This window comes from Volvox carteri (assembly GCF_000143455.1).
Source record: "Volvox carteri f. nagariensis unplaced genomic scaffold VOLCAscaffold_4, whole genome shotgun sequence".
NCBI lineage: Eukaryota > Viridiplantae > Chlorophyta > Chlorophyceae > Chlamydomonadales > Volvocaceae > Volvox > Volvox carteri.
In genome coordinates this window covers 1,907,246-1,933,010 of record NW_003307547.1, presented here as the reverse complement: position 1 = coordinate 1,933,010, position 25,765 = coordinate 1,907,246, and the positions used below count along the sequence as shown (strand labels likewise).

General features: G+C 52.5%; 4 protein-coding genes across 4 annotated transcripts in view; all 4 read left to right on the top strand.

The window, feature by feature from the left end:
- Positions 1-2,226: 2,226 nt before the first annotated feature.
- Positions 2,227-4,964, top strand: VOLCADRAFT_56218 (uncharacterized protein; the record flags this gene model as incomplete). The annotated part of the gene is made up of 5 exons (XM_002946939.1): positions 2,227-2,295; positions 3,007-3,067; positions 3,472-3,566; positions 4,212-4,343; positions 4,893-4,964. The coding sequence occupies 5 exons, from the start codon at positions 2,227-2,229 to the stop codon at positions 4,962-4,964; spliced, it is 429 nt and encodes a 142-aa protein (XP_002946985.1).
- Positions 4,965-9,414: 4,450 nt separating this feature from the next.
- VOLCADRAFT_87132 (uncharacterized protein) lies at positions 9,415-13,069 on the top strand (the record flags this gene model as incomplete). Its single annotated transcript, XM_002946938.1, has 5 exons — positions 9,415-9,697; positions 9,747-9,917; positions 11,827-11,966; positions 12,311-12,827; positions 12,888-13,069. 5 exons carry the CDS (start codon positions 9,415-9,417, stop codon positions 13,067-13,069), a joined length of 1,293 nt encoding a protein of 430 aa, XP_002946984.1.
- A 649-nt stretch (positions 13,070-13,718) lies between these two features.
- Positions 13,719-17,366, top strand: VOLCADRAFT_87131 (uncharacterized protein; the record flags this gene model as incomplete). The annotated part of the gene is made up of 5 exons (XM_002946937.1): positions 13,719-13,853; positions 14,575-14,728; positions 15,223-15,422; positions 16,258-16,408; positions 17,278-17,366. 5 exons carry the CDS (start codon positions 13,719-13,721, stop codon positions 17,364-17,366), a joined length of 729 nt encoding a protein of 242 aa, XP_002946983.1.
- A 5,575-nt stretch (positions 17,367-22,941) lies between these two features.
- VOLCADRAFT_87130 (uncharacterized protein) overlaps positions 22,942-25,765 on the top strand; it is a gene marked incomplete at both ends in the record, with an annotated part of 5,229 nt that continues 2,405 nt past the window's right edge. Inside the window, 3 exons of the mRNA XM_002946936.1 lie at positions 22,942-22,944; positions 23,861-24,208; positions 24,533-24,569. Coding sequence (XP_002946982.1) covers positions 22,942-22,944; positions 23,861-24,208; positions 24,533-24,569 — 388 coding nt within the window. The remainder of the gene's footprint in view (positions 22,945-23,860; positions 24,209-24,532; positions 24,570-25,765) is intronic.

Sequence of the window (25,765 nt, the reverse complement as noted above, 5' to 3'; positions counted from 1 at the left end):
CGAAGAAGATGGGCACCGCAGATGCGAGCGACAACACGAAACCGGCTCCTAATAGCCCCAGCATCACATCGAAGCAGGCGGCATCTGAGAGGTGCAGCTGCTCGCAAAGCAGCCCCGCAACCTGGTTGAGAACCAGATTGATGAGCAGCGGCGATAGGAGACCCAGCACGGAAGGGCATATGATGCAGAACCACAAGGGCGGCGGCGCGGTGACGAAGACGGACGGCACGGCGACGGCTGCTGCGGCGGCGACGATCCGCGCCGCCCAGGCGGCGGCGCCGCCGGCGGCACCGCCTTCCTCGCCGCCGCCGCTGGCAACATTGACGTCTTCGCCGCCTCCACCTTCACCGCCGCTTGGGTCGGCAGCGGCAGCGATGGCGGCGGCGGCGGCGGCGGAGGAGGAGGAGGAGGAAAGGCGCGGCAGCGCTTGTTGCAGCGTCTCTGCCATTTGTGTAAAGACACGGCTCGCCAGCTGTACGGCGATGTACGGCACCTGAGGGCTGCTGTCGCCCTGTCCTCCCCATGTGTGCAACACTATCTGGCGGTCCAGGAGCAGCTCACCGGCGGAGGCGTCGAAGATGGCATAGGGCCCTGCTGTCGGTATTGGGGGGGAGGTGGGCAGTGCGAGGGGGGGAGGTGGGCAGTGCGGGCGGGGAAGGTGGGCAGTACGAGGGGGGGAGGTGGGCAGTGCGAGGGGGGGAGGTGGGCAGTGCGGGCGGGGAAAGGGGGCACGGGACGTTGCATGTCGTCGCATGACGAATTTCCCACAATGCTTCACGTGAAGGGGGTGTTTTGTTCGATACATGGGCCGTGTTGGCATGTGAGGAGAAATGAAGCCCAAATGCGATACTGTTCGTTGAGGGAGCCAACTAAAAATCGTCGTCACCGACGTCACCTCTTGACGAGGGAATTGACACTTCATCACCATGCAACCTGTCGTACACTACCTGTCGTACGGTCAAAGAGCGCGATGGTGATTGGAAACAGGCGACGTCCCAGCACGCGCTCCAAGCTGCCGGCGGCCAGGTTCATAACGCCTACGGCGCCCGCAAGCGCCGCCAAGCCGCCGCTGTCGTACTCGGGCGACGTCCTGGCAGTTTCGCGCCGTACACCCCCAGCACCGGCGACCTTCAGACTCTCCCTTAGACCGCGGCCTGGTTGCGGATCTTGCTCTTGCTGTTCTTGTTGATGGCGCCGGTCCTGGTCTTGCTGTTGCCCCCACTCCTGCTGCTGCTCCTGCTGCTGCTCCGTGCTATCCGGATCTCTATCGGGTAGGTGCACTGCCAGGGAGATGAAGGGCTGATTTTCAGCGCGCCTGTAGCGTGCATTGCAAGGCTCGGGTAAAGGCAGGTGCGAACTAGGTTCGGCGGCGATTGGTTGCCGGCCGGTCCTTTCTGTAAGACATCAGTCTACCGTAAAATAGCAAAGCGGTAACCATCCGCATTTTAATCTATGTTTTAGGAGCATGAAGCTTTTAACGCTGGGCTGTCGAGGGTATGCATTAGGGTTGTTGGTTATTAACTGACCTGGTGAGTTTGCTCCGTCCCGCTGTAACCACAACCAAAGATTTGAACCGGTCCAGATTGGTAAGAATTTCCGAAGCCGTTTCTCCGCCATCTGCGGTAAAGCGTACCATAGGCATGAACGCCAGACAGGGCGCGCTGCAGGTTATGCAATGCACTCTGGTGCATTTCTTGAACGTAGTTGACCAACAATGTCAAATCGTTTGCAGAATCTTGTACCTGTCAAATGCAACCACTCCCGTCCAGTGCCCAGCCGGGAAAGAAAGCGCAAATCCGACTGGTAAGCGGAGTCCATGGAGCCTTTCGAGAAACAACCCATTCTGGATATACCCATTAGAGCCCCATGGAGTCCAGGATGAAGGAGGGCAACTGACGCTGCCACGGCCAGAATAACCAGCACGAGACCATACGTTAATTTGCCCCTGAACATGGTATACATACACTTGAGCCTAGATAGATGAACGAACACGTCCAAGACGAAATCGTCTTTCCTCAACACTTCACTCTTTCTGTCCAAACCATTCCGTTGGACTTACGACATCGTGTTAGTTGCAGAAATACTCAAAGCAACCGTTACTCATCTTAACTCAATGACGATCATCCGATGATAATTATGCCTTTGGCGTTTTTTGCGTCGTTTCTGTTAACTTTTGCAGCGACTGCAAATCGTATCGCAGCAGGCTACGAAGAGTGCCCCAGTAGAATGAAGTTTTCGCAACACGAAATCAGGATGCCTGCAATGCGGAGAGGATGTCACCTCGTGACCGACAAGGTGCGTTGGATGCATAATGCGGAGTAATATCGTCCCAAGCAGGTACTAGCATGACAACACACGAAAACATAATTAAAAAAATATATATTGCCATTGTGCTTCACCTTATTAGCAAAGCGTTCTGAGCCCATTTCTATCCCTGTCGATCTAACGCCGCATGGTTCACCCTACGACGCAGTCCGCCAGCAACACGCACTTCTGGTCCAGACCGCATATGTATAAAACAAGCGCATAAATCCGAAAGCTTTTTTTGTCACCCACGTTACGTACCTCCACCCCAAATTGGGCAGTGGACATCCTCTACCTGCCGACCTGCTCTGTTTGGCACCAATGTCATTCCATGTGCCTTCCGTGGCAAAGTCCGAAGCTGCCTCTTATCACTCACCTCCCGTCCATTGCATCCCCCTGTTTTTCCCGGCAGCGCGCTAGCTACGGTACCCATATTCTCCTCCTTGCCACGCCTCTCCCCCCTTTCCACTTCTGCCAACCCAGTGCCGCTCCCTAATATCCCTTTGGGGCCGCGGCGCCCCGTTTCTCAACCCCTCTTGCCCTGACCCCGCCTTCCCCCAAACCCTTTCCACTGCCGTCCTGCATTACGTGTACTTTCCCCACGGGCATGCGTGCCGTCCTGCATTACGTGTACTTTCCCCACGGGCGCCTGGATCCGAAACCCCCCCCCTTCGGCGGGTCGGTGGGTCGGTTGCAAAACAGATTCTGAAGGAGATCGGGAGCTCTCTCGCCGGCTACAAAGTGGGCCTGGCAAACATCTTTAGTAGGTCTTCCTCCCGATGGTAGGGATAGCAAGAAGTAAGATTTTGCCGTAGTACCTGCATGCAATAGAAAGTGTACGGTCGCGGACGTGCTTGTGACGAGGGGGTGCACCGGGGACCAAGCCCCAGCACCCAAGAAGCGTTCGGGGGCCTTGGAAAGTGCCTGCGCACTCCCGTGAAGTAGTTTTAGTGATCCGATGTTCGTGCAACGCCGCCAAAGAACGGGCTGTGCAACCAAATGCAAGGAATAGAAGCTCCAGCATGTAACACGTCAGCTCCGCTGGTGACATGACATCATTTTGCCCCCTGTCCCAACCGTACACAAACAAAAAACCAACTATTAACTGCCCCAACAAAAAACTGCTCCGCCGACTAATCGAGAAGTGTGTGTCAAACCAATTTGTAGTCCAGCACACGAGTGCCTCCCTAACAATCAACGAGAATGCTGACCCCGATGTACGGAAGGATATGGAGACCTACCTAAACCTTTCCGTACCCGAGGTACGGCACCCCACGGCATGGATGGGGTGTTGGGAAAACACCTGTTTACAAAAGGAGGTAACAACGTGTCATACTGTCGTACTTGCATGCTTGGGGGTCTCGGGAACGGCTGCATGTGCATGTGCATGTGTGGGCGGTGCATATGGATCCGCATGCGCTTGCTCTCCTGTCTTGGCTATGGCCCATCCAACCAACCAGGTAGCCAGCAATAAGTTGCTCCCCATCAGCCGCACATGCGTGTGTGTGGGGGGGGTGGCAGTGGGGGGGGGTGTACGTGGGGGTGGGGGTGGGGGTGGGTTGGGTGGTGGGGTGGTGGTTGGGGGGATGGGGGGATGGGGTTTGTGTGTTACACCTTTTGGAGTTGCGCTTTACTCTCCAAAGGTGTATCCTGGGGGGCCATGCACACGAGCCGTGGGGGGACCCACGGGCCTGCCGCCTAGGGCTGTTCAAAAAGGGATGCGTGTAGGCGCTCCCTTTACGGTTCGACACCTTAAATTGAAACACAGCTCCCGTTTTCCCTGCATTCCCCTTCCCTCCCCCTTCCTCTATCCTTTTTGTTCTCTGTACCTGGGGCCCTCCCGGCCCCGCGCCCTGACCCCGTGCTCGGATGAGTGAGTGGATGTATGAATGTATGTATGTACGTAGGGTGCCAAGGCCCCTTGGATTCATACCGATGAAGGGCCTGACGACATGCCTGCCCATGTCAAGAGCTCCCTGCTCGGGGCCTCCCTCACCGTCCCCATCAGCCAGGGCCGTCTGGCGCTGGGAACATGGCAGGTGTGAGGAGGCGGGAGGAAGGGCGGGCGAGCGGGAGGGCGAGAGGAGGGCGGGAGGAGGGGCGGGAGGAGGGCGGGGGGACGGGCGGGAGGAGGGCGGGGGGACGGGCGGGAGGAGGGGCGGGAGGAGGGGCGGGAGGAGGGGCGGGAGGAGGGGCGGGAGGAGGGGCGGGAGGAGGGGCGGGAGGAGGGGCGGGAGGAGGGGCGGGAGGAGGGGCGGGAGGGCGAGAGGGAGGAGGGCGGGAGGGGCGGGAGGGCGTGCACACAAACACATTATTCACGCATGCGTATGCCACGTATAGCATATACACATACATACGCATGTAGACACACATACATACACACGCGTTTTCTCATCGTGCTGAGTTTTGGTGACGTGATATGGCTTCCCTGTGTACAACGCTTCCAGCACTGCCATTACTTCCACTGCCACTGCTGTCACTGCTACTGCCATTGCTGCCACTGCTGACATTTTTTCTGACATCGTGGTCGCTTTCCCCTTCCACCTCGGATGATACACAACGAACTTAACTAACTAAACCAACCGAAGGGCATCTGGCTGTGTGAGCACCGAGACCATGCGTCTGGCCGCAACATCATCGTAACGCTCCAGGGAGAGTAGGCATGTGGCTGCGGCGAACTCAGCTCGTTATGCGCGGATGTATAGCCAGACAGTCGCGAGTGACTGTAGGACAGACAGCAGACAGACAAACAGAAACCGTTTCACGCAGTGCGTGAGGTGCATGGAGCCAAGTACGTAGCTAAGCATGCCTGATGATGATGGCTGATGTATGTATGATGCAGACTCGATGGTGGTGCGCTTGGTGGACCTTGATAGCAGAAAAAGAACGGAAAGACTACACCCCGGGACACCGAACCCCCGGTGGCATGACTGTCATTTGTTTTTCAGTGTACAACAGTTTTTCACGGTCTTGATTACAGTTAATGGGCGGGCAGCGGTACGTGTCACGGAGGTTATGACATATGAATATCTGTATACAGAGGGGGCGGGCGCAGCAGCTTTTTAACCGACTTGGTTGACGTGCCCGTCATCGGGCACCTAAGTATTTAGGAATCACTCTAAAAGCACTATCGCCGTCAGGCTATGAAACGGACATGACGCAAGAGCAGGACACAGTATAGAGTAAGCTTTAAAGAAGCTATCTTATCGGAGTGAGAACGCATGCTGGAGTCACTGGGCACTTAAAGTCATGAGGGCACGACAGGCAAAGAAACACACACACGGCACAGGGGCAGGACATTGTATAAATTAATTGAGCTGTAAATAAAGCTCCTTTATTGACCAAGATGGGCATTCTGGAGACGAAATCGACCCGCACATGTCCTGTATGTCAGACAAATGCGTTACCTTTTACTATTACAGGGAAATCGACATCCCCGAGGAAGGGCTGCTCGTTAATGCTATTAAAGGAAGGGCTGACTGTTGGAAAGTGCAATGAAACGACCTGAAGAAGGAACACAATCAAAGCGAGCCTGCAGTAGGCAAAAGGTTACGGACGGTACGGGCAAGAGGTTGCCTCCCGTGCAGATGAAGTGCGAGGACCTGCGATACAGTAAGATGGTATTTGTATTGGTAACTGGCAGGCCGTGGATTGACGGCGCAACTCGTGGAGGGGCATTTTGCAATCGCCAGAACAGTGACAAGTTGTACGTGTAGAAATCGCAGGCATAAAAACGAGTTAACAGAGTCGGATGAGTCCAATGCAGTCATGATTGGCAAGTTTTGTCGAAGTTTGTGCCGAGCAATGACGCAAAGAGTTAAGCGGTTCTGAAACACGCGGCCCCTGCTTAGGCAAAACTCGGCAACTGAGTCGCTTGAGCTAAAATGAAGTGTCCTTGCTGAATCGCAATAAATAATGTTATTGCCGTTTGAAGGGATCTCCGTTCCGAGTCGATTCGAGTTGCCTAATTCATGAAAAGCTTGATCAAGCTAATCAAGCTCATTGTCTGTTTTACGGAATAAGACGCAGGTGCGATGCAGAATAACATATTCAATTAACATTAAACACGCTGTTTTTGTCGTCAATTGCCTACAATCCTGGCAACCCCCTTGACAACGAAACCAGGCGTGCGGCAAAGGTTGCCAATGGCAGCATAAGCTGTGTCTTCATCCTAGCAACAGTGCGAACAGTGTTATATTCTATGCCGGGGGACAGTGAAGTGCCTTGTGCTGGGCCGTTCTCCTGTGCCGGCGTCTCTCGTCGTCGCTGGTGTACACGTCTGTAGCAGCTGACCGCTGAAAAGGTCTCTCGAGTTGCTGGTGGTCGCGCTCTGCGCGTATTTATAGCGCCGTACTGTGTACCGGCTGCTACAACGTCCTGTCAGGGGTAGGCTCTGCGCTCTGCAGCAGTCCAATACCTTCCAAGTGGCGCGAAATGCTGTGAGTTGGACGCTGTGCTGACAGCTGCAGACCTCCGGCGATGTTGTAGAGTAACCGTATACGGCAGGCGACGGTATGTTCGACGCCCTTCGTGCCTTTTTGCTGACACAGGTGTAAGGTGTCCAAGTGACGTCAACTCTTCTGACTCTTCTGACTTTAAGAAGGGCACGCCGTTCTCAACGACGTGTCGTTGATTTGTTTTGGTTAGCGGACTAACGAACAACCACTCAGTGGTGAACTGCTGATGCCTGGGAAGCAATCAATATGTGCTCAATGCGTGCTGTGCATGCCCATATGGGTGCGTGTGCAACACATACGCGCACCCGTCCATCCAGCAGGCTGCCAACCATGTATCGATTGTGGTCTAGCTGGTCTAACAACTGGTCTGGGCTTCCAATTAAAGGTCATATGCCGCTAGCCGCATCAGAATCGATGCTAAATTAAATCGATCGGCGGGCAGTCAATAATTTTTTTGACAGCAATTTTCATAGGAGGTTTTCGTGAGTAGTTGCCTTACCACTTAGACGTCATCCAGACGAAGAGGAACTTGCAGACAGGAAAGTTGCTCTTGCTTCCGTGTGGGTTGCGTGGTGGCGACTCGCCATCGACTCGCCATCGACGCCGCCACCCGCTTCCTCGGAGGAAGCGGCGCTGCTTCTGGACGCTGTAGATTAGACAGAAGCCGCAACGGAAAACTGTCAGTAGTGACAATCTACACTCGCGAAAAATTCGATACTCTTTACGTCGCACTACTAATGTGACTTACTGTAGGCCTGTACGGTCCAGTCGTACACGCCAACGACATTCAATCGAGTTCGCTCAGGATAAATACACAGAAGAACTTGGTTGTATTTCATTTCACTAGAAAACCTACAGACTATTTCTTGTGACCGGCCTGCGATTATGGTGCATGTCATGTATATGAAACGTCTAACCAGAACAAGCTACAAGCAGCAGCATACAATTTAGGCAGCGATCACGGGCCGACGATGATCTCCTGGACATAGTTGTATGTAGTTGCGATTATCCAGCGCTCGACATCTTCATCCATCTAGTCGGTGAAGGGCAAATGGCAGTCGACGGAGTGCTTTGCAACGCCCTGGTTGTACTCCTTTGTCTGCTGGCGCTTGTCAACGCAGCGATGCCTGAAGTAAATAAAGGCTTAGTTCAACTTCGAAGCGGACAAGTAGAGCTGAATAGGTAGGTGGGTGCACCGCGTACACAGGTCTCCATGACGTACGAAGGCCTATGGAAGCAAGCGAGTAAGGGCAAACATAGAACATCATAGTCGGCTTTGGTAACCTAGTACCCTAGCTTTTACTTAGCGTTAAATTGAGCCTGTTTCTGATTTCTTTTATGCTTTCTTATGACATACAACGCTTGTTTGCATGGTGCTGGTTCTGCAGCTCAAAAGATATAGATACAGTAGTTTAGCTTATATTATTAGGCGCTATAGCTTCTGGAGAAACTGCCGTCGTTTGCGCACCGATGTGTGTGCACCGCCGAGCTAGCTCGGCCTAAGATTGGGCAGATTGAAGATATTTGAAGGTCCAATAATAATTCGGAAGTCAGAACCACTGCATACAGAATGTTAGCTACCTGTTGCCCATGCAACAAGGCCGGGAACTGTGCGTTTCTCGCTTCAAGTAACGCATCAGTAATCGATCGGTGTCCTACCCCCCCACACACACAAAAAACACGCGCAACCAAAGTCAAATTTGAAAATTTCATGAAGTATATCAACCCATGATAATTTGGCTACCTCGTATAAATTACCTTGTATATTTATTCCGGATCACGTGTTTGCGGGCGGGGTCGAATTACAGAACAGGAACAATTACGCTGTAGCTAATGGGGCGGCCAAACCTACGGGTGAGGCCTGGTCGCGTACATCATCTGGCCCCTTTGGTTATCTTTTGATTATTATTGCTGGGAAGCGTCACCTGATGACTTACACATGCGCCGGCGCCGTGCACCCGCCGGGCGGACATATATGCATTGAATATGCATTGAATAGCGACTATTGAATAGTAATACATAGCTAACTGGCGAAATGGAGCGAACGACGCCGTCATGCTACTCTAGCTAGCTTATTTCGTACACTGGGCAAGCAAGCAGTACACATGAAAGATGCCAATCAAGCCAATCAAGGGGATCGGATCCCTATCTACTCTTATCAAGCTCGCTCTTATCAAACCCCTTGAGCGAATGGTCATCCGGGAGGAACTCGTGCATATGCCGTACTACTACGTAGCGCCACCCGAAATATGCTTTAGCTTTCAGTCAGTTACCTGCTTCCTTGGACGACATCAGTACAGCTTGTTTGATTACATCAGCTATAAGTGTGACAACTTTCTCGCTGCGGATATACTGAAGTCTTTCTTCCGAATCTTCCCCTACAGGAGGAGGGCAATATGGCAATAGGGGAGCGAGCGTATATGCATGTGGCCCTGTTCGCCATCCACTTTTTGAGGGATGCGCGTGATGGCCGACGTGTTGAAATAAACCATGTCGTGCGTACCAACATGTTGCATCGTTTACCTACTTAATTAATGGTTCGGCTGCAATAAACAAACCTATATGTTTTGCGGCTCCAAAAACACTTTACTTTACATATATCCCAGTCGCTCCCTTTTCGAGTCCAATCAACCCGGTGGCATATTCGTTGTAAATGCAGATGAATGTCTTGCTGCTTGTGCATATTGCTGCATATTGCTGCATATTGTTGCATATACATATTATTGTTGCAGGCCCGTCTACAAAACACCCCAACCAACTGCACGAGCGCCAGCAGCTGGGCAACAGTCTACAAATGGTGGAGATGTCGCCCCTGGCACGATGGGGGCCATCACAAATGGTGGCGGGGTGGCGGGGGATGATGGTGCCAGTGATGACGGGCAGAACCTGTACCTGGTCCAGTACGGCTCAGCAGGTATGCATGAACATTAACAGCGGTGAGATGGTAATAAAGAATCGCACAGGCGGCCGGGTTTCTGGGTCTAGATCTGGGTCTGGGTCTGGGTCTGGGTCTGGGTCTGGGTCTGGGTCTGGGTCTGGGTCTGGGTCTGGGTCTGGGTCTGGGTCTGGGTCTGGGTCTGGGTCTGGGTCTGGGTCTGGGTCTGGGTCTGGGTCTGGGTCTGGGTCTGGGTCTGGGTCTGCGTCTGGGATCAATAGGTGGATAGGTCGATAAGTGGATAGATAGATAGATGGGTAGATAACGTGTTTTTCATCCTCGATTCGGCTATTTAGTACCACAACAGCGGCAAAACCGCTGCCCTCTGGGGACATGGTACTTGCCTCTTCGTGCTCTGTTTGCCTCCCGAGCCCAGCAACATAAACGAAACTGCATTAGCTTACGATGTGCTAAACGAGGAATGAAAACCTTAGCATGTGTTGGCCAAATGACGGCTGCGGCTCCCGAAAAGGGCAGCCCCATCCAGTGCTTATACTTCGCCATTTGCACTCCCGGTTGCCTCCCATCTGAGGGGTACTCCTCTGGCAAGACAGTCAGACGCGTATGAAAAACACGTGTTATTGGAATGCCCAGCCTATAATGATATTCGTGCTGAAGAGGGATTCGATTATCAACAGAGCATGTTGGAGGCCATGAAATGGGAACCAGCACGTCTGGCGAGGATGTTGGAACGTATGTGGGCTCACCGAAACTCAGTTATCCCCGTTGGACGCTAGTCTGGGCTGATGTGCGGTGTTTCCTTTTCTCCGTGGCTTTTAGGCGTTGTAGTATTGCCCTTGGGCCTTCGGCCCGTATGGGTAGTTTTTCAGGTATGGGGTCACGCACCCCCCAGCCATGTAACACACACACAGATGGATAGATGGATAGATGGATAGATGGATAGATGGATAGAGATGGATAGAGATGGATAGAGATGGATAGAGATGGATAGAGATGGATAGAGATGGATAGAGATGGATAGAGATGGATAGAGATGGATAGAGATGGATAGAGATGGATAGAGATGGATAGAGATGGATGTAAACGTGCGCTGACGGGACATACATACAGCTCATAGCGTTGCACATACATACATATATACATAGGGTTTGGCACTACTGGTAAGGCGCGACCATTGCCCCCGGGAGATCCCGGGATCGATACCCATTAGGGTCAAAAGTCCTTCCGATGATGGAAGGCATTGCGCCCCTAGATGATGGACGGTGGTAACCTGGGATAAAGTAAACCTGCGAGTCGATCAGTAACGGAGTTGGGCCGCTGTCGACCCGGCAGATTCCGTTGAATGCTGGTGGTGGGTGCGGAACCTGAGCGATCCACTGAGAAGTTGACTAGGGTGACTGGATGAGGGTGCCCCGAAATACCGGGGAAGGCAGGGTTTCGCAGGGTAGCTGCCACGGGCGAAGATACACCCCCCTGTTTCACACATCATACAGCTCGCGCGCGGCGCTCGTCAAAGAGTATATGTGCGTCGCTTGGTGCTACCTAGGACTCGTGTATCGCCATACCCTGATTGTCCCCGCGGGGTTCTTGGCACCAGCAGCGGTGCGAATTGGCTAGCTAATTAATGCAACCAGCCGGCAAGCAGCAACTAGAACTTTGATGGATCCATGGAAGGGCACGTAGACAGAAATAATATATGTAGCCACCCAAGTAACCCCTTATCCGCCGTACTATTACAGCATCACAGCGCGGAGCCATTAGCGTGTTTCGATTTGACAGCAGCAGGTCCCTATCCATGGGAAACAAGCGGAGGCGAGAGTTTTGGGAAAAGGCGTCATAGGAGCATGCCTAATAAAGGTCGGGGAAGTAGTTCGCTCCGCTGTTGGCTGCATGTTATTTGTGGCAGGCAGCAGTAATTTGGGCGCCAACCCGCCGCCGCCTGAACTCGCCATGACGCCATTGGCTTATTTCCAAAGCTTTCTTTGGGGTAGCTGCTGTCTCTTTGGGTCCTGTTGTGTTGGGCAATCGTACTGCTGACGACGAAGACGTGTGCAGTACACAACGGTAAATCCATTGTCCATTCATGCCTGCACTTCGATGCTTGCACTTCACGCCAGCAACTCACTTCTTCCCCCTGGAATTGTTTTCCTGGCGCCCCGGCCCCACTAGGCGGCGATGGTGAAGCACTTCGTGACGCCTTGCTTGACAGGAGCTGCAAGGTGATAGCTTACATCCCGGAAGACACACTACTGGTTTATGGCTCGGACAGTGCTGTCGCGGAAGCGGCATTACTCAACAATGCACTTATGGTAGGTGTTCTGCTGTATGTATGTATGTATCGACATGTATGATATAGAGGTAATAGGGACCTCCCTTGCTCCAGACGGGTCTCGTAAGTTTGGGTGGGTACTGAATGAGACGTTTCCGTATCCGTAGTCGGACAGGATCACATGTGCTGTATACAAATCCAAATAAACACCGTGTTTGCCTGAATAGCGATGCCACGCAAGGCGTGCCCTGTACTGCGGGACTTGAAACCCCCTCTGGCCTACATGCACTTCCCGAGCGGTTGAGAGAGACCACACACATGCCAACCAATCACATCTGCCCGCCCTATCCACCTGCATACTCATGAACATATGCATGCCGACAGACTATGTACACCGCCAACCACAAGCGAGATCCGAGGCTGGACATGGTTACGAGAGCCGTGAGATCAGCGAGGCGAAGGCGGCGTAGGCAACTCATCATGGAGGCCGGGGGCGATGATAGCGGTGACGACATGGCCGCCGCACATGATGGCAATGAGGACGTCATCCATAGCCTGAAAACCTGGAGTGTATATAGCGGCAACCATGTAAAACATACAGCTGTTGTAAAGCGATCACTTACGACATCAATTTTGCAAGGTGCAGAAGAAGGAAATAGCAACACGGACAGCGGCGATACCCAGCTGTACGGCATTACCGTGTACATCGTTCCAGATCTGGAACCGGAGATGGTTCGGAGCACAATCCTGGAGGGCTGGATGTCGTCTCTAGTTACGATTTTGCAACGTGATGTCAAACCAGCGGATCCCTGTTTGCCAAAGGCACTGGACATGGACCTGTATAACTCATTCTCCCCACGACTGCAAATATACTTGTGTCCTGAGGTGAGCATGAGAACGGGTGAGCCATCCTCCCGTCGTGCCAATTACCAACAAATGAACCTGAATCACCCATCAACAGATGTAAAAAAGTGCATATTGGATGGGCAGCAGGTGTTGTATCACGACTTCAGAAAGACACCGATCGCGGATGTCATGTCAGAATCCCATGATACACCCAGGAAACAACAGCAGGCCAGATCCAAGCAACAATTTAGGCGCAATATTTTAGCAGAGAAACCCAAGTTTCGAAGGAAGAAGTAGCAAATTTCTTGAAAATTCGTTAAGGAATGTCTGCAGACATTTCTTATGTCTTATAACGTTATAAGATAGACACGCTGTCACTACTAAATAACCGTAAATGAACCTAGGTAAATATACGTGTGTTTATAATATTTTATAATATAGGTGGGTTTTATAATTAATGCAGGACATCGAGGACGCCAATGCCTGGCTTAGCCAGCAGGTCCTGGTGACTTGGCTGGACTTGGAGCTGAAGGTCACCACCACCAACGCGGCGGGCGGATGGCTCTCGCAAACAGGTGGGTGCCGGTTCGCTAACCCCTCCTACGTACTCTCCTCCTTTATTTGTCAGATTTCCTATCGCCCGCCCATTAGCCCTGAGGGACCCTCGCGCGCTGTCCCCACCGCCAACCCCCCACCAGCTCCAACCTATAACCCCATGACTCTTTGAAAGTTTCCAAAATGTTGCACAGACACCCTCCCAAGCAATTAACTTCTGGGTAGCTGACATCGCATGTTCTACACCTCTATTAAATGCTGATCAATTCCCCTTATAAACTATATATTTTATTTATTTTTTAAGTCGGTTATTTTGCATATTTAGCTAGGTGGTTCTGCATGTGCAGCCTGCTGGCGTGATTTGAATTGCGTGCCTGCTGTGTTTGTTTGCATGTTCCTGCTGCTGGCTACTCGCGGGGTCGACGCCGTTTTAGGGAACATGGACCTTACGCGCTACCGAAACCTGACCGGGGATCTCCGGCCGTACTGGAAGGCAGGGATCGTGGGCAACGATGTAGTGATTGGGGTAAGCAGGGTGGGGCAGGGAAGTGGGCAAAGAAGCACATCAAAGTGGAGGTATAGGCCGACCGGGTTGCTCCGGTTGTTGTCCGGGCAACTAGTCTGGCCCACTGGCGTCCATGGATAGACCGCCACTAAATTACAAACAACATGCCAGTCTGCTGTAGTTGTCATGGCCCCCCTGATGGCTCGATCGACCTGTTACGCACACGTATTTTTTAGTATCCTGGGTATTAAAATATCTCGATATCATGCGATCTGCATCCACCGATCAGTTCTTTTCCGAAAAGTCGTGATATCGATATAACATATCTGCCGTATAGTAGCTGGCCGCTGAAACGGCCTCTCAAGATGCTGGTGGAACGCTTTCGCGCGTGTTTGTAGGTAGACAATTCGTGTGTCGTACTATGAACAGCTAATAGCATGTGTCGCCAGCACTCTAAAGCAGAAGCATGTGGGCAGAATTGTCCAGTCCAAAACTACCTACACTACCGATCCAAGTGTACCTTCGTAATGTTGCAAAGATGCGGTGGGCACTGAGCCGCGCGGCAATGATAAGGCAAGCAAGCTAACTATATCAAGTTACAAGTTACAAGTTCCGCACACAAGTGCGGGTGTGTCCGTAAAAGCCGGGGGGGCCATGGACGTGGTATTGGTATTGATGCGGGTACGCGGGAGGTCATCTTCATATAAAGAGCCCAAGAGTACTGGCGCAAATTGTTCTGCAGGTCGCCGATACGGGTATCGACATGGGCCACTGCTCCTTTGTGGATGACGCTTATGACCCCCTTCGTCTACAGAGCCTGTTCACAAACAGGTCCTTGTCCGTGTTAATGTCGACCCACCGGAAGGTCGTCCAGTACACCATCCCACCCTACGCGCGTACGTTTCCAGTTCCTTCCATACTTCGCCTGTCTAGCTATGCTCTTGCACATGCATAATCGTTGGCCGCCGGAACGGCCCCTCGAGATATCTCGAGATATCGATGCTGGGTATGCGCTTTTGCGCGTACATACATGTATCCACAATTGTGTGCCGTATTGATGATGATCGTATGACAGCCACACCAGCATGTATTGCTACCAGCCAGCTGCTCAATCACTGCCATGGCAATAATAGCGGTAAAATGTTTGTCATCTATAGACAGGCACGGTCATCAGAGGTCATCGTATAATAGATAGGACCGAGAAATAGACCGTATGTAGATTCTTTGTATATAGATTGCTCTATAGCTATAGATCGTGCCATAGTACTATCATACTAGTATAATAGATAGGCCTGAAATAGATGGTCTACACGAACTCCTCGATACAAACCACTGCCATGGCAATAACAACGACGCCGCCGTATATGCATCATTCTTCATCCTGCTTCAGAGCCGGATTTTTTCGGTGACTTATCTGGCCACGGAACCCATGTGTGCGGTACAATTGCTGGGGCCAAGTTTTCTTCAGCTACTGGCGACTTTTTGAACAGCGTTGACACTGGCGCAGCGCCTGCAGCCAAGATCAGTTTCATGGACACGGCAAAAAACGGTAACCAGCTATATATCCCCAGCATAGACTACCTGCTACAGGTGAGTCTCCTGGTATTTATATGCAAGTCAGCCCTAGGGTTCATTATTGCTACCTACCTATCTGATGAGGGCCCAAGTAGGGCCGCATGCCAGGGAGTCCCCATAAGGGGAGCGAGAAGGCGGCCCCTAGCTAGGATGAAGGTAGTGAACGAGGGAAAGTTGTAACTTAAGCATATGCGTTCATAGGAAGGGCTCACATTCCAGCAGATTGCATCCTTTTGCCGTTAGAACCGCGCGACCGTTGGCGCAGTTCGTTGGCGCAGTTCGTTGGCGAAGTTCGTTGGCGCAGTTCGTTGGCGCAATTCGACAGAGCCCACATTAGCGACCAAGTGTGTCCGGATCCGCTCCTTGGTGCGTGCTCGGATCCCATGCTTAGTAAATACACCTTATTAGCTGCAGCAGCTAGCTAGCCATTAATGTTCAAGGCAAGAAGACAGACCCCCGTAAATGGCTTACCACTTGCGCTGTTGCCACCCACCAGCCAGTAGCAGCTCCAAATAGCTACAGCGATAATACTGCTGGCACGAGGTGTAATACCCTGTAGGGCGTGCAACATCAAGGGATCTGCTTCCGCCGATTGGTGTACTTTTTTGAAAACGTCGTGGTATAGCACTGGTCGCCAGGCTTGGTGACCATGTATGCGTCAAGGCCTAGGCCTGCTTCCAGTGTCCAGTGATGGCGCCCTTCCTTGCACGCGACATTGTATCTACTAGCTAGTAGCTAGTTGTGTGTGCATATGCGTGTATATGTGTGTATGTATATATATGTATGTGTGTGTATGTGTGTGTGTGTGCGTTAAACCAACTTGCTGCTCCGGATCCCCTCTCACCAACAGACACACTACAATGTGGGAGCGAGACTCAGTTCCGACAGCTGGGGCACCGATGGCGCATCCAGTGTCGTGTACGACTACATTTCGCAGGCTTTCGATTTATTCGCCTGGCGGAATCCGGGCTTTCTCAGCATGATTGCCGCCGGCAACGCAGGTAAGCACGTGACTGTCGATTGTGCATGTACCGGCTACTTACGTACTGCGGCCTATATACATAGCTAGATGCATGTAGCTTTAGAGACGTGCATCTATGCCTAAGTAGGTCGGCTGCCCCTCGCGATCGAGCAACATTTCACCCAGTCGTGCATTTACTGGCCGCGGCAAAGGAACATGCATGGACTGTAACTACTGTTCACTTATCCGCGTGCCGCTGGATCCCTGCCCGGCGGGTAGAGAACGTGGGGTTCGTGACGAAGTGATATATGCAGCATGTGGTATCCCGGAGAGCATATCACGGGATCTGCATCCACCGTTCGGTTCGTCTCTGAAAAAGTCGTGATATAACAGCATGTGCTCCTCCGCGCGCGCGCGTACATCTCTCTAGGTCAGGTAAATGCTTTAATAGGCCTTTTGGTATAAGAAGGTTCAGCTCCCTTGGCATCTCCCTGAGTACTCTTTGCCTGATGTTACATTGGTGCGAATTGCTAGGAGGTGAGAAATCCCAGGATCGAATCCGGTCGGAAACATATTGCACACCAGGCATAATGCAGCATACTCTTACCCCATAGGTGGATGCCCGGGTGGGCGAGAAGTTTACCAGCTGAGTAAATCATGCTTTTAAATGTTTCCTTTGGCTCCCGCTCATCCCTATCATGATTGCCTGTCGGTGGCCAGGTGGTCTTGGGGGGGATGTGCGGGGTCGTGGGGCTGCCGCCCCACTTCCCCGCACTTTCCCCTCTCTCCTGCCCCTTGTTCTTGGAAAACTTTAGGCGAAAGTTTTGATCGGCTGGCATTAGCAAGCATTTGGGCTGTGTGCCTTTTCCAATGATTGAAACAGTTTGTTTTCTTGCATTGGTCGTACAGTGCAAATTGCCCACACATTGCTAGTTGTTGCAACAGTAAAGTATAAGCAATTGACGAAGTGTAAGGAGAATATCAGTATGGAGAATTAAGCATCTAAATTTGTGATTACAGTCGAGGTGAGCCGTTAGTCCCCCCCATTTAAACTGGGCAGGTTGCAGGTTGTCCGCCGTCACCAGCATGTCGTTGGCAGTGTGCACCGCACTGTTGCCTCCACCACCGCCGCTGCCGTCGGGCATGTTAGACTTAGCGCTGTCAGCGCTACCACCCGAGCAGCGGTGGACTTCCCGACTCTCCGCCGCCGCCACTGCTGCTGCTGCTGTCGGGTTGGCAGGCCGTCACTGACCGGGGCTGTGGCATGTGCAGGGACAGCCGTTGACTGCGGGTGTTGCGATGGAAGGGGTGTTGTTGGGGTCGCCGGGGTTGGGGTAGCCGCTGGAGTCGGCAGCATGGCGGGCGGTGTAGAGCCGCCGATAGTGTCCCTGCTGCCGGGGCAGGCGGGGCTAGTGCCGAAGAGGGTGCCCGCCTGTTGTGAACCGGGTCGTGGCAGTCGTCATCGAAGGTGATGTCGCTGCTCACGGTCACCTTGCCCTCGACGAGGACGCGGTGGGTGGCCATGCCGTGCTCCGGTCAGCGGTAGGTTCCCGCCTTTGCACGAGGACTGAGTTTGTCCTGCTGGTTGGCTGGGATGCGGATGTAGGCCAGGCAGCCGAAGGTGTGGAGGTGGCTGACGTCGGGGGGGATGCCGTGATAAGCTTCCCTCGGTGTGGCCTCCTGGCCCTGAGAGGGGGCCACATTGCGCAGGAGGTTGGTGTAGAGTGCAGCCTCCAGCCAGTAGCTGACCGGGAGTGCTGTGTCATGCAGCATCACCCGCACGCGGTCGAAGAGTGTGTGGTTGAGTCGCTCCACCGCTCCGTTCTGCTCTGGGGTGTACGGCGCCGAGTGGGTGTGTGCGGTGCCGTGCTGGCGCAGCCACTGCTCCAGTTGCTTGGCGACGTACTCACCGCCGTTGTCGCTGTGCAGCGTGTGCACCCGTGCGTGGTTCGGGTGGCGGGCCTCCAGCTGTGTCACCATGTCCTGCAGCACTTTGCCCATTGGCTCTTGCTGGCCAGCATGCGGACGGCGGACAGACCGGTGGCACCATCCAGCAGCGTCAGCAAGTAGCGTGCGCCCCCTCGGCCCATGGTCGGCATGGGCCCGCACAGGTCAGGGTGTACGACCTCCAGTGCGTGCTACGGCCGGTTGCCGCGGCTGGGGTGGGCGGTTGCGGTGGCCTTCACGGTGACACAGGCCTCACAGACGGCCTCCTCCGCTTGCTGATCAGCTGCTTCAGCACATGGTAACTGAGGTGACCGTACTGGCAGTGCAGGCGCTGTGCTGCCACAAGTTCGGCGACTGAGCATTCAGTGGCCCCGGGGCTGCTGTTGCCTGGTTGCCCTTTGCCGTTGCTGTCGCCGTTCGGTTGGCCTCCACCGGTGTGGCTGCCGGCGGTGCTGCCGCCACGGGTGCTGGTGATGGTGGCGGCACTTCCGCCAGCGCTGCTACCTGCGGCCTGGCCCCCGCCAGCTCTGTCGCCCGTGGTGCTGAAGGCATTGACGGTGACGTCGGTCGGCGCCTGCAGGTCCACGTCCATGCATAGTGCCCACGCTCACTCCATGCGGTTATAGACGGGCTGTTGTGCAGGAGGCTGATGCATGAGAACCAGCAGCCCGTCTTGTCCATGCTGAACGTGACCGAGTAGCCGCGTGTGATGAGGTCTGTCGACCTCTCACGAGGTCGACAGACGTCAGGGTGAGGCCCGAGCTGGGGACGTGCAGCATGTTGTACAGCCAGACATTGTGTCCATCACGAGTATGCAGGTGCAGCTGCCCTGTTCCCACGACATGTTGCCCCACCCGATTAGCCGTGGCATGCCGGCGGGGACATGGTTGTGCAGCAGGGAGTGGTCACCCGTGAGGTGGTATGGTGAGCCTGAGTCGAGGGTGACTCGTGAGCTGCTTCCACTGTGGTCGATGACCAGCACTGGGGCACGGCTCTGGTGTGAGCTGCTTCTGCTGCTGCCCGAGCTGCTGCCACTGCTGCCGCATGCAGTGTCGCCACCGTTGCGTTGGCTGTTGCCGCATCGAGCACGGCCACATTCACGTGCTCCGTCAGCCCTGCTGTTACCGCCATTGCCGCTGCCAGTGCCCCTGCCGCCACCGTCACGGTGGCGGTTGCAGCTGCCTCAACTGATGTTGCCGGCGGCGTGCAGCTGCTCGAATGTGTTGCTGCGGTGAAGGCCGACGGACTCGTCTGCCTGCTTAACAGGACACTCGTGAACGTAGTGACCAGGCTGTCCGCAGTAGTGACAGGTGTCGCCGGCCCGTACGGTGCCTGCAGCACCGGCGGCGCTGCCGATTCCACTGGCAGCACGGCCAGGGCCGACAGCTCCCACCAGGCTTGTCTTGCTTGCTTGCTTGGGTCTTAAGGTTGTTCTCCTTCTCACGCAGCATGAGCACGAGCTGTGGGGTCGTTAAGTTGGGCTGATACATCGTGAACTCGATGGTGATGGTGCACTGCGGAGGCAGGCCATGGAGAATGGCGTGGTGCTCTCGTCCCACTGGCCGCCGGCCACGATTATATTGCTACGGAGCTGCTCTGCCTGCTGAACGAAGTCAGTGGTCGTCTTCCCATCGTACATGCTCAGCTGCTTCTGCGGCTCCAACAGGCTCAGCCGGGCCTGGGATGCAGAACGCAACTGTTGCTGTAAGAGCTGCATGGCGGCGAGAGTGGTCTGGCGATTCCTGAGCAACTGCTTGATGGGCAGTTCACAGGACAGATGCAGGTAGCCGAGCGCCTGTGCGTCCTCCTCCAGGGCGTCTTGGGTGTTGCGGCCCGGAGGCGACGGGTGTTGATGTAGTCTTCAACTTGGGTGTTGCAAGGAAATCGCCTAAGACGCCGAGCCACTGGGAGTAGTTCGACCCATCCGAGAGGAGGACACCCTTACATCCCTTCCCCATGATGGTTGCCTAGCGAGCATGACTGATCAAGCCGTGTTCCCCCCCGCCTATCTGGCAACTAGTTGATGGTATGATGCATCGTTGTTGCGGCGTACGATGGCTCCTGATGCGATTTATGCCCTTTCAGCCTCCCAGGCATGTCCCCACTTGCCTCACAGCCACCGACACATCTCATGGCAGGGGTTTAATTGTGTGCGTGTTGGATGCAGCGTTTCCCGCCTCATTTCGGCAAATAGTTGATGGCATCATACATCATTGGCACGGTGTAAGACAGTGCCTGATGCGATTTATGCGTCCGGAAGCCCTTTCAGCCTCGCAGGCATGTCCCCACAACTGCCTCACAGCCAGTGGGGGTCTAATTGCGTGCGTGTTCGCATGCGGCATATGTCCCGCCGCCTTTCTGGCATCTATTGATGGTATGATGAATCGTTGTGCGATGTAAGGCTGCACCTGATGCGATCTCGTTTGCGGAAGGGCCCCCTGAGTGCTGCCAAGCATGTTATATTCTTATGAGACTGCGTGAAGGTTAACGAACTGAGTATGCGACCAACACATAAAACATCGCATGTGAATTGTTATGTCATGCGATTAATCAAAGTAAATCGTGTGTGTTTGGTGTGTTAGGCCGCAGTAAACTTGACGCAACGAGCCTTCATACGCTTGAAACGCACCATTTGTTTGCATGCGAATTGCGTTGCGACATGTGTGCGTTTGGTGTGTGCTAGGCCGCGTTAAGCTTTACGCAATCAGACTTCATACGCATGAAACGCAACATGTATTCGCATGTGAATAGCCTTGCGGACTGTATGCGTTTGATGTGCGATTGGACGCGTATTGCTTTACGCATTGTCTCCCCACACGCACGAATCGCAATATGGAATCGCATGCGTATCGCCTTGCTACACATGCGCGTATGCTTCGCGTTTCAACATAAGCACGGATGAATTGCTCAAGTCGACCAAAACGACGCAAGTTTATTTCCAAATGAACCTTTACAATCTGAAAATTATAAAATTTAAAAATTTTAGCCAGTAGGGCCGATTTCCGCTTTTTCATAGCCGTTGTGCGTTAGCTCTTTGCGTTACAAAAACATGCTCATTCGCACCTAACGCTAAGATTCGCACCGTTACGCGAACTAACGCGAACTAACGCGGACTTAAGGCGATCACCCGTCGTCATAGTGTGTCGTGGCCATGGCGAGCAGGACCACAATGCTGAACGTCCGCGATTGTACCGACAATGACAACATTTACTAGCTTTATATTCACTAGCAGTCCAAGGCTTTAATGAATGTATTGACTCAAGGATCAGTCTATCACAACGATAACGGCGAAGGAAAAGAAGCCAAACTAACCCTACAAATTGTGAAAAGAAGAAGTCATATGTAATACACAGCATTTGATATTTATGCACTGGGCTAAATACTGGCTGAACAGCGACGCAGATCGGTCGTGCGATGATGCCGTGCGAAATCTTGCCGCCGCCGAAAAGTGCGTAACAGCACTACCTACATTTTCGTTTTTATGGCATTGTAAATTTGCATTTGATTAAGTTGGTTCACCACTTTTGGCAGGCAAAATGGACGCAGACGCGGAACACAGTGCTTTACCACACAGCATCAAGCACGCTACAAGGCGAAAGATCAATATGCTTAAACTTGCTGTCATATACTTAAAAGAAATTGTTGCAGATTCCGCTTAGCAGGTAGAGCCAGCGACGCATAGATTTCCCTTTAGGCCGTACGACTTGAGGGCCTTGTTCATTGGCCTTCTTCCCTATAGAGACTGTACGGCATCATTGGCCTTCTTCCCTATAGAGACTGTACGGCATCATTGGCCTTCTTCCCTATAGAGACTGTACGGCAGTATCATTTTTTACCTAAGAGGTTACCTTTTTAGAGTTAGAAATAAAGGAAGAATCATTTTTTACCTAAGAGTTACAGCTTTTCAGAAAGAACTAACAGCAACTACTACTATTATAAATTTTTGGCCGATCATTGGCGAGCGCAATAATGAGCGGTAGCAAAGAAAAGACCTCCATCTCGGACGGGGACGGACGAAATGTCACAATATCAAACAAACTCACAATCCTACGGGATCTCAAATAACCAAAAAATCCTACGGGATATGCCCGGGGGCGCCTGAGGACATTCGCTCGAGGGGGGGAGGAATGTAAGAAGGTTCAGCTCCCGTGGCATCTCCCTGAGTACTCTTTGCCTGGTGTTACACGAGGGCCCTCGGGTGGCCTATAGGCGATCAAACGTTTTACTGACGCATGAGGCGGCGGGACAACCCGCGCGACCGCGTGTGTGCGTGTGTGTATGTGTGTATGTGTGTATGTATTGGTATGGATGTATGCGTACAAGAACGCCTACAGGTCTGTTGGTACATCTTTCCTGCATGCAGGTACGAACGGGTTCGTGGCAAGCGTCAGCTCTCCTAGCACCGCCAAGGTATGTCATTATTAAACATACCATTAACCATACCCATCCATACTGAACTATAGAGCTGCAAGGGGGGTGAGAGTAGGTGGAACGATGCAAAAGCCAATCTGAGCATCCCGGGTTGCGCCTTTGCTGTGTTACAGTAGGTAAGGGTACTCCCTAAACTAATCAGGGGACATCAAGCTAATATACCGTATATATCCCTGCATATGAGCTTTATATCCCATGGTGAGCTTAGGATCCTAAACTCCGGAGTGTGAGAGCCTACCTGGTCACTTAGGTAGATTTAGCGACTAGTCCACTTATGAAGGTGTTGATAAACACCGGGGGTTTCCCTTGGGGTCTTATAGTCGCTTGCAGTCCGTCCCCTGGCGCCTGTATGAAATGCCATACGATTGCATAACAGAGTGGCACTGTCCAGAGAAGATTTTTGACACAGGTCTGGCCGTGAACGGGCAGACGTGTACAAGATTGCGTACGGAGTCGAGTATGTGTACGAATCGTTACAGCCACAGCCGTAGCCATGTACTGCTGAGTACGGCTATAGCCGCAAGGATTACTAAGACAGTTCTATGTACTGCGTGTACGATATTCACCTCGCGAGGCGATCGACGATGAAATGATATTTAGGAATGAAGTCCCTACTGGGAAATACCCTGAGTCCTGAGCCATCTGGCTCTTACAAGGAGCGAGTAGTACTTTCCAACCCCCTGCAGCTCTGTCTGTAGCTCTGTACGCAGGGGTATTACATACACCCCTGCGATGTAAGATATATCATACAAGGCAGGAGTTTCGGTTGTAAAGCTCCTTACCGGCGGTTACAACTGAAAGGCCTACGACAGCAGCTGTACGGCATCCTTATAAACGACGCATGGACGAATCTTAATTGTCGAAATCCGTAACCGCTTTGGGGATCACATCCCAATGTATATATCATATATCCCAATGTATATATCATATATCCCAATGTATATATCATATATCCCAATGTATATATCATATATCCCAATGTATATATCATATATCCCAATGTATATATCATATATCCCAATGTATATATCATATATCCCAATGTATATATCATATATCCCAATGTATATATCATATATCCCAATGTATATGTCATATATCCCAATCTTTGCAGAACATCTTGTCTGTGGGGGCCACAGTAAACATCCCCGTGGATGTCATCGGCGGAACAACTTTCCTTTTCCGCTATACAGACAGTAACAATGTACTCCAAACCTCTGCGGTACGTGAAGTGAAGCTAGCACGTATACATGCAGGTGTGGGTGTGGGTGTGGGTGTGGGTGTGGGTGTGGGTGTGGGTGTGGGTGTGGGTGTGGGTGTGGGTGTGGGTGTGGGTGTGGGTGTGGGTGTGGGTGTGGGTGTGGGTGTGGGTGTGGGTGTGGGTGTGGGTGTGGGTGTGGGTGTGGGTGTGGGTGTGGGTGTGGGTGTGGGTGTGGGTGTGGGTGTGGGTGTGGGTGTGGGTGTGGGTGTGGCTGTGGCTGTGGCTGTGGCTGTGGCTGTGGCTGTGGCTGTGGCTGTGGCTGTGGCTGTGGCTGTGGCTGTGGCTGTGGCTGTGACTGTGGCTGTGGCTGTGGCTGTGGCTGTGGCTGTGGCTGTGGCTGTGGCTGTGGCTGTGGCTGTGGCTGTGGCTGTGGCTGTGGCTGTGGCTGTGGCTGTGGCTGTGGCTGTGGGTGTTGGGGGTCAAACAACTTGTTTGAATAGCTGTAATTCACCTCTCATAAAATCCTCAATCCATAAATACCCTTTCCCCACAACAAATACAGCTCTGGCTGCTTAATGTCGACAGCCAATACTGGAGTGCTTGGAATACTGCGCTCAGATCGGTGAGCAGGTGTGCAATACTGCCAGTAGTGTGCAACACTGCAACACTGGTTTGGGATGGACATGGGTAATCAGTCTGACCGGGCTGTACGTGAAAGCTGTAAGGTAGGGCAACACACGGCCTTATGTGCTATTGGACAGCCTGACTCCCCCGACAGCTCGACAGAGACGGCGCACCTACTGTGGTTTTTAGACCATGCATCCCTATGCATACTAAGCGGCACCTTAAGAATGTTAGCAGGGAGCTATGCGGGACATATGAAGTGGGTAACACTAAGAAGGTATTAAGATGATATTAAGAAGGTATTAAGATGATATTAAGAAGGTATTAAGTGGTGGCGTTCCAGGGGTGATAGGATGCATGAGATACAAGCACGCACGCCCCAAGGTGGAAGTCGCAATTACATACGCATACCACATGGTACCAAACTACCACCCAGCGCTCGTCCAACGTGGTCGCAAAAGCGTCTGCAAAGTACTTGATCGCATATAGGTCGGGGTCTCGCCTAATGTTAGGCAGGGTCTCGAATTATGTGGCCTATAGATGATTCACGAATCATGTACGATCGTGTACGAGCTCGAGCCAATCTATAGCTATATGCGATCTGTTGTATACAGCATGCATGGTCAATAGCCCTGTAGGCTATAGCTGTAACACAGCAAAGGCGCAACCCGGGATGCTCAGATTGGTGTTTGCGTCGTTACAATAGCCTATTTATAGCTATGAATAGGCTACCATGCGTAGACATTGTGTAGAGCTAGCTGTGCAGCCCACATGTCCGTTGTGTACCTTTCTGTAGACTACCCTACAAACACGGAGGGGGGTTAAGAAACTTAGGAGAATGCTTAAGAACGATAAGAACGACGGAAGAACATGGAGGAGGCGGGTGTGCATTCTTAAACATTCTTACACTGGTATTAAGCGGTTTTATGTAAGTATGTCATATAAGTATGCATTAAGAATGCATCAACCATGAAAACATTCTGTAATGAATGCCTGATGGAGCTCTTCGTCTGTATTTTTTCGGGCATTGTATAGGCGAGATATTCGGGAAAATAGGTGAAAGGTATATAGGCCAGTAAGGTGTACACGTATTATACGAGACTTAAAGGCTTAGGCATAAGAGGCGCATGTGTAAGTGATGGCCTAATATACGATCATTTTTGGCATAGTATTATAAGTACATTTTTACATCAT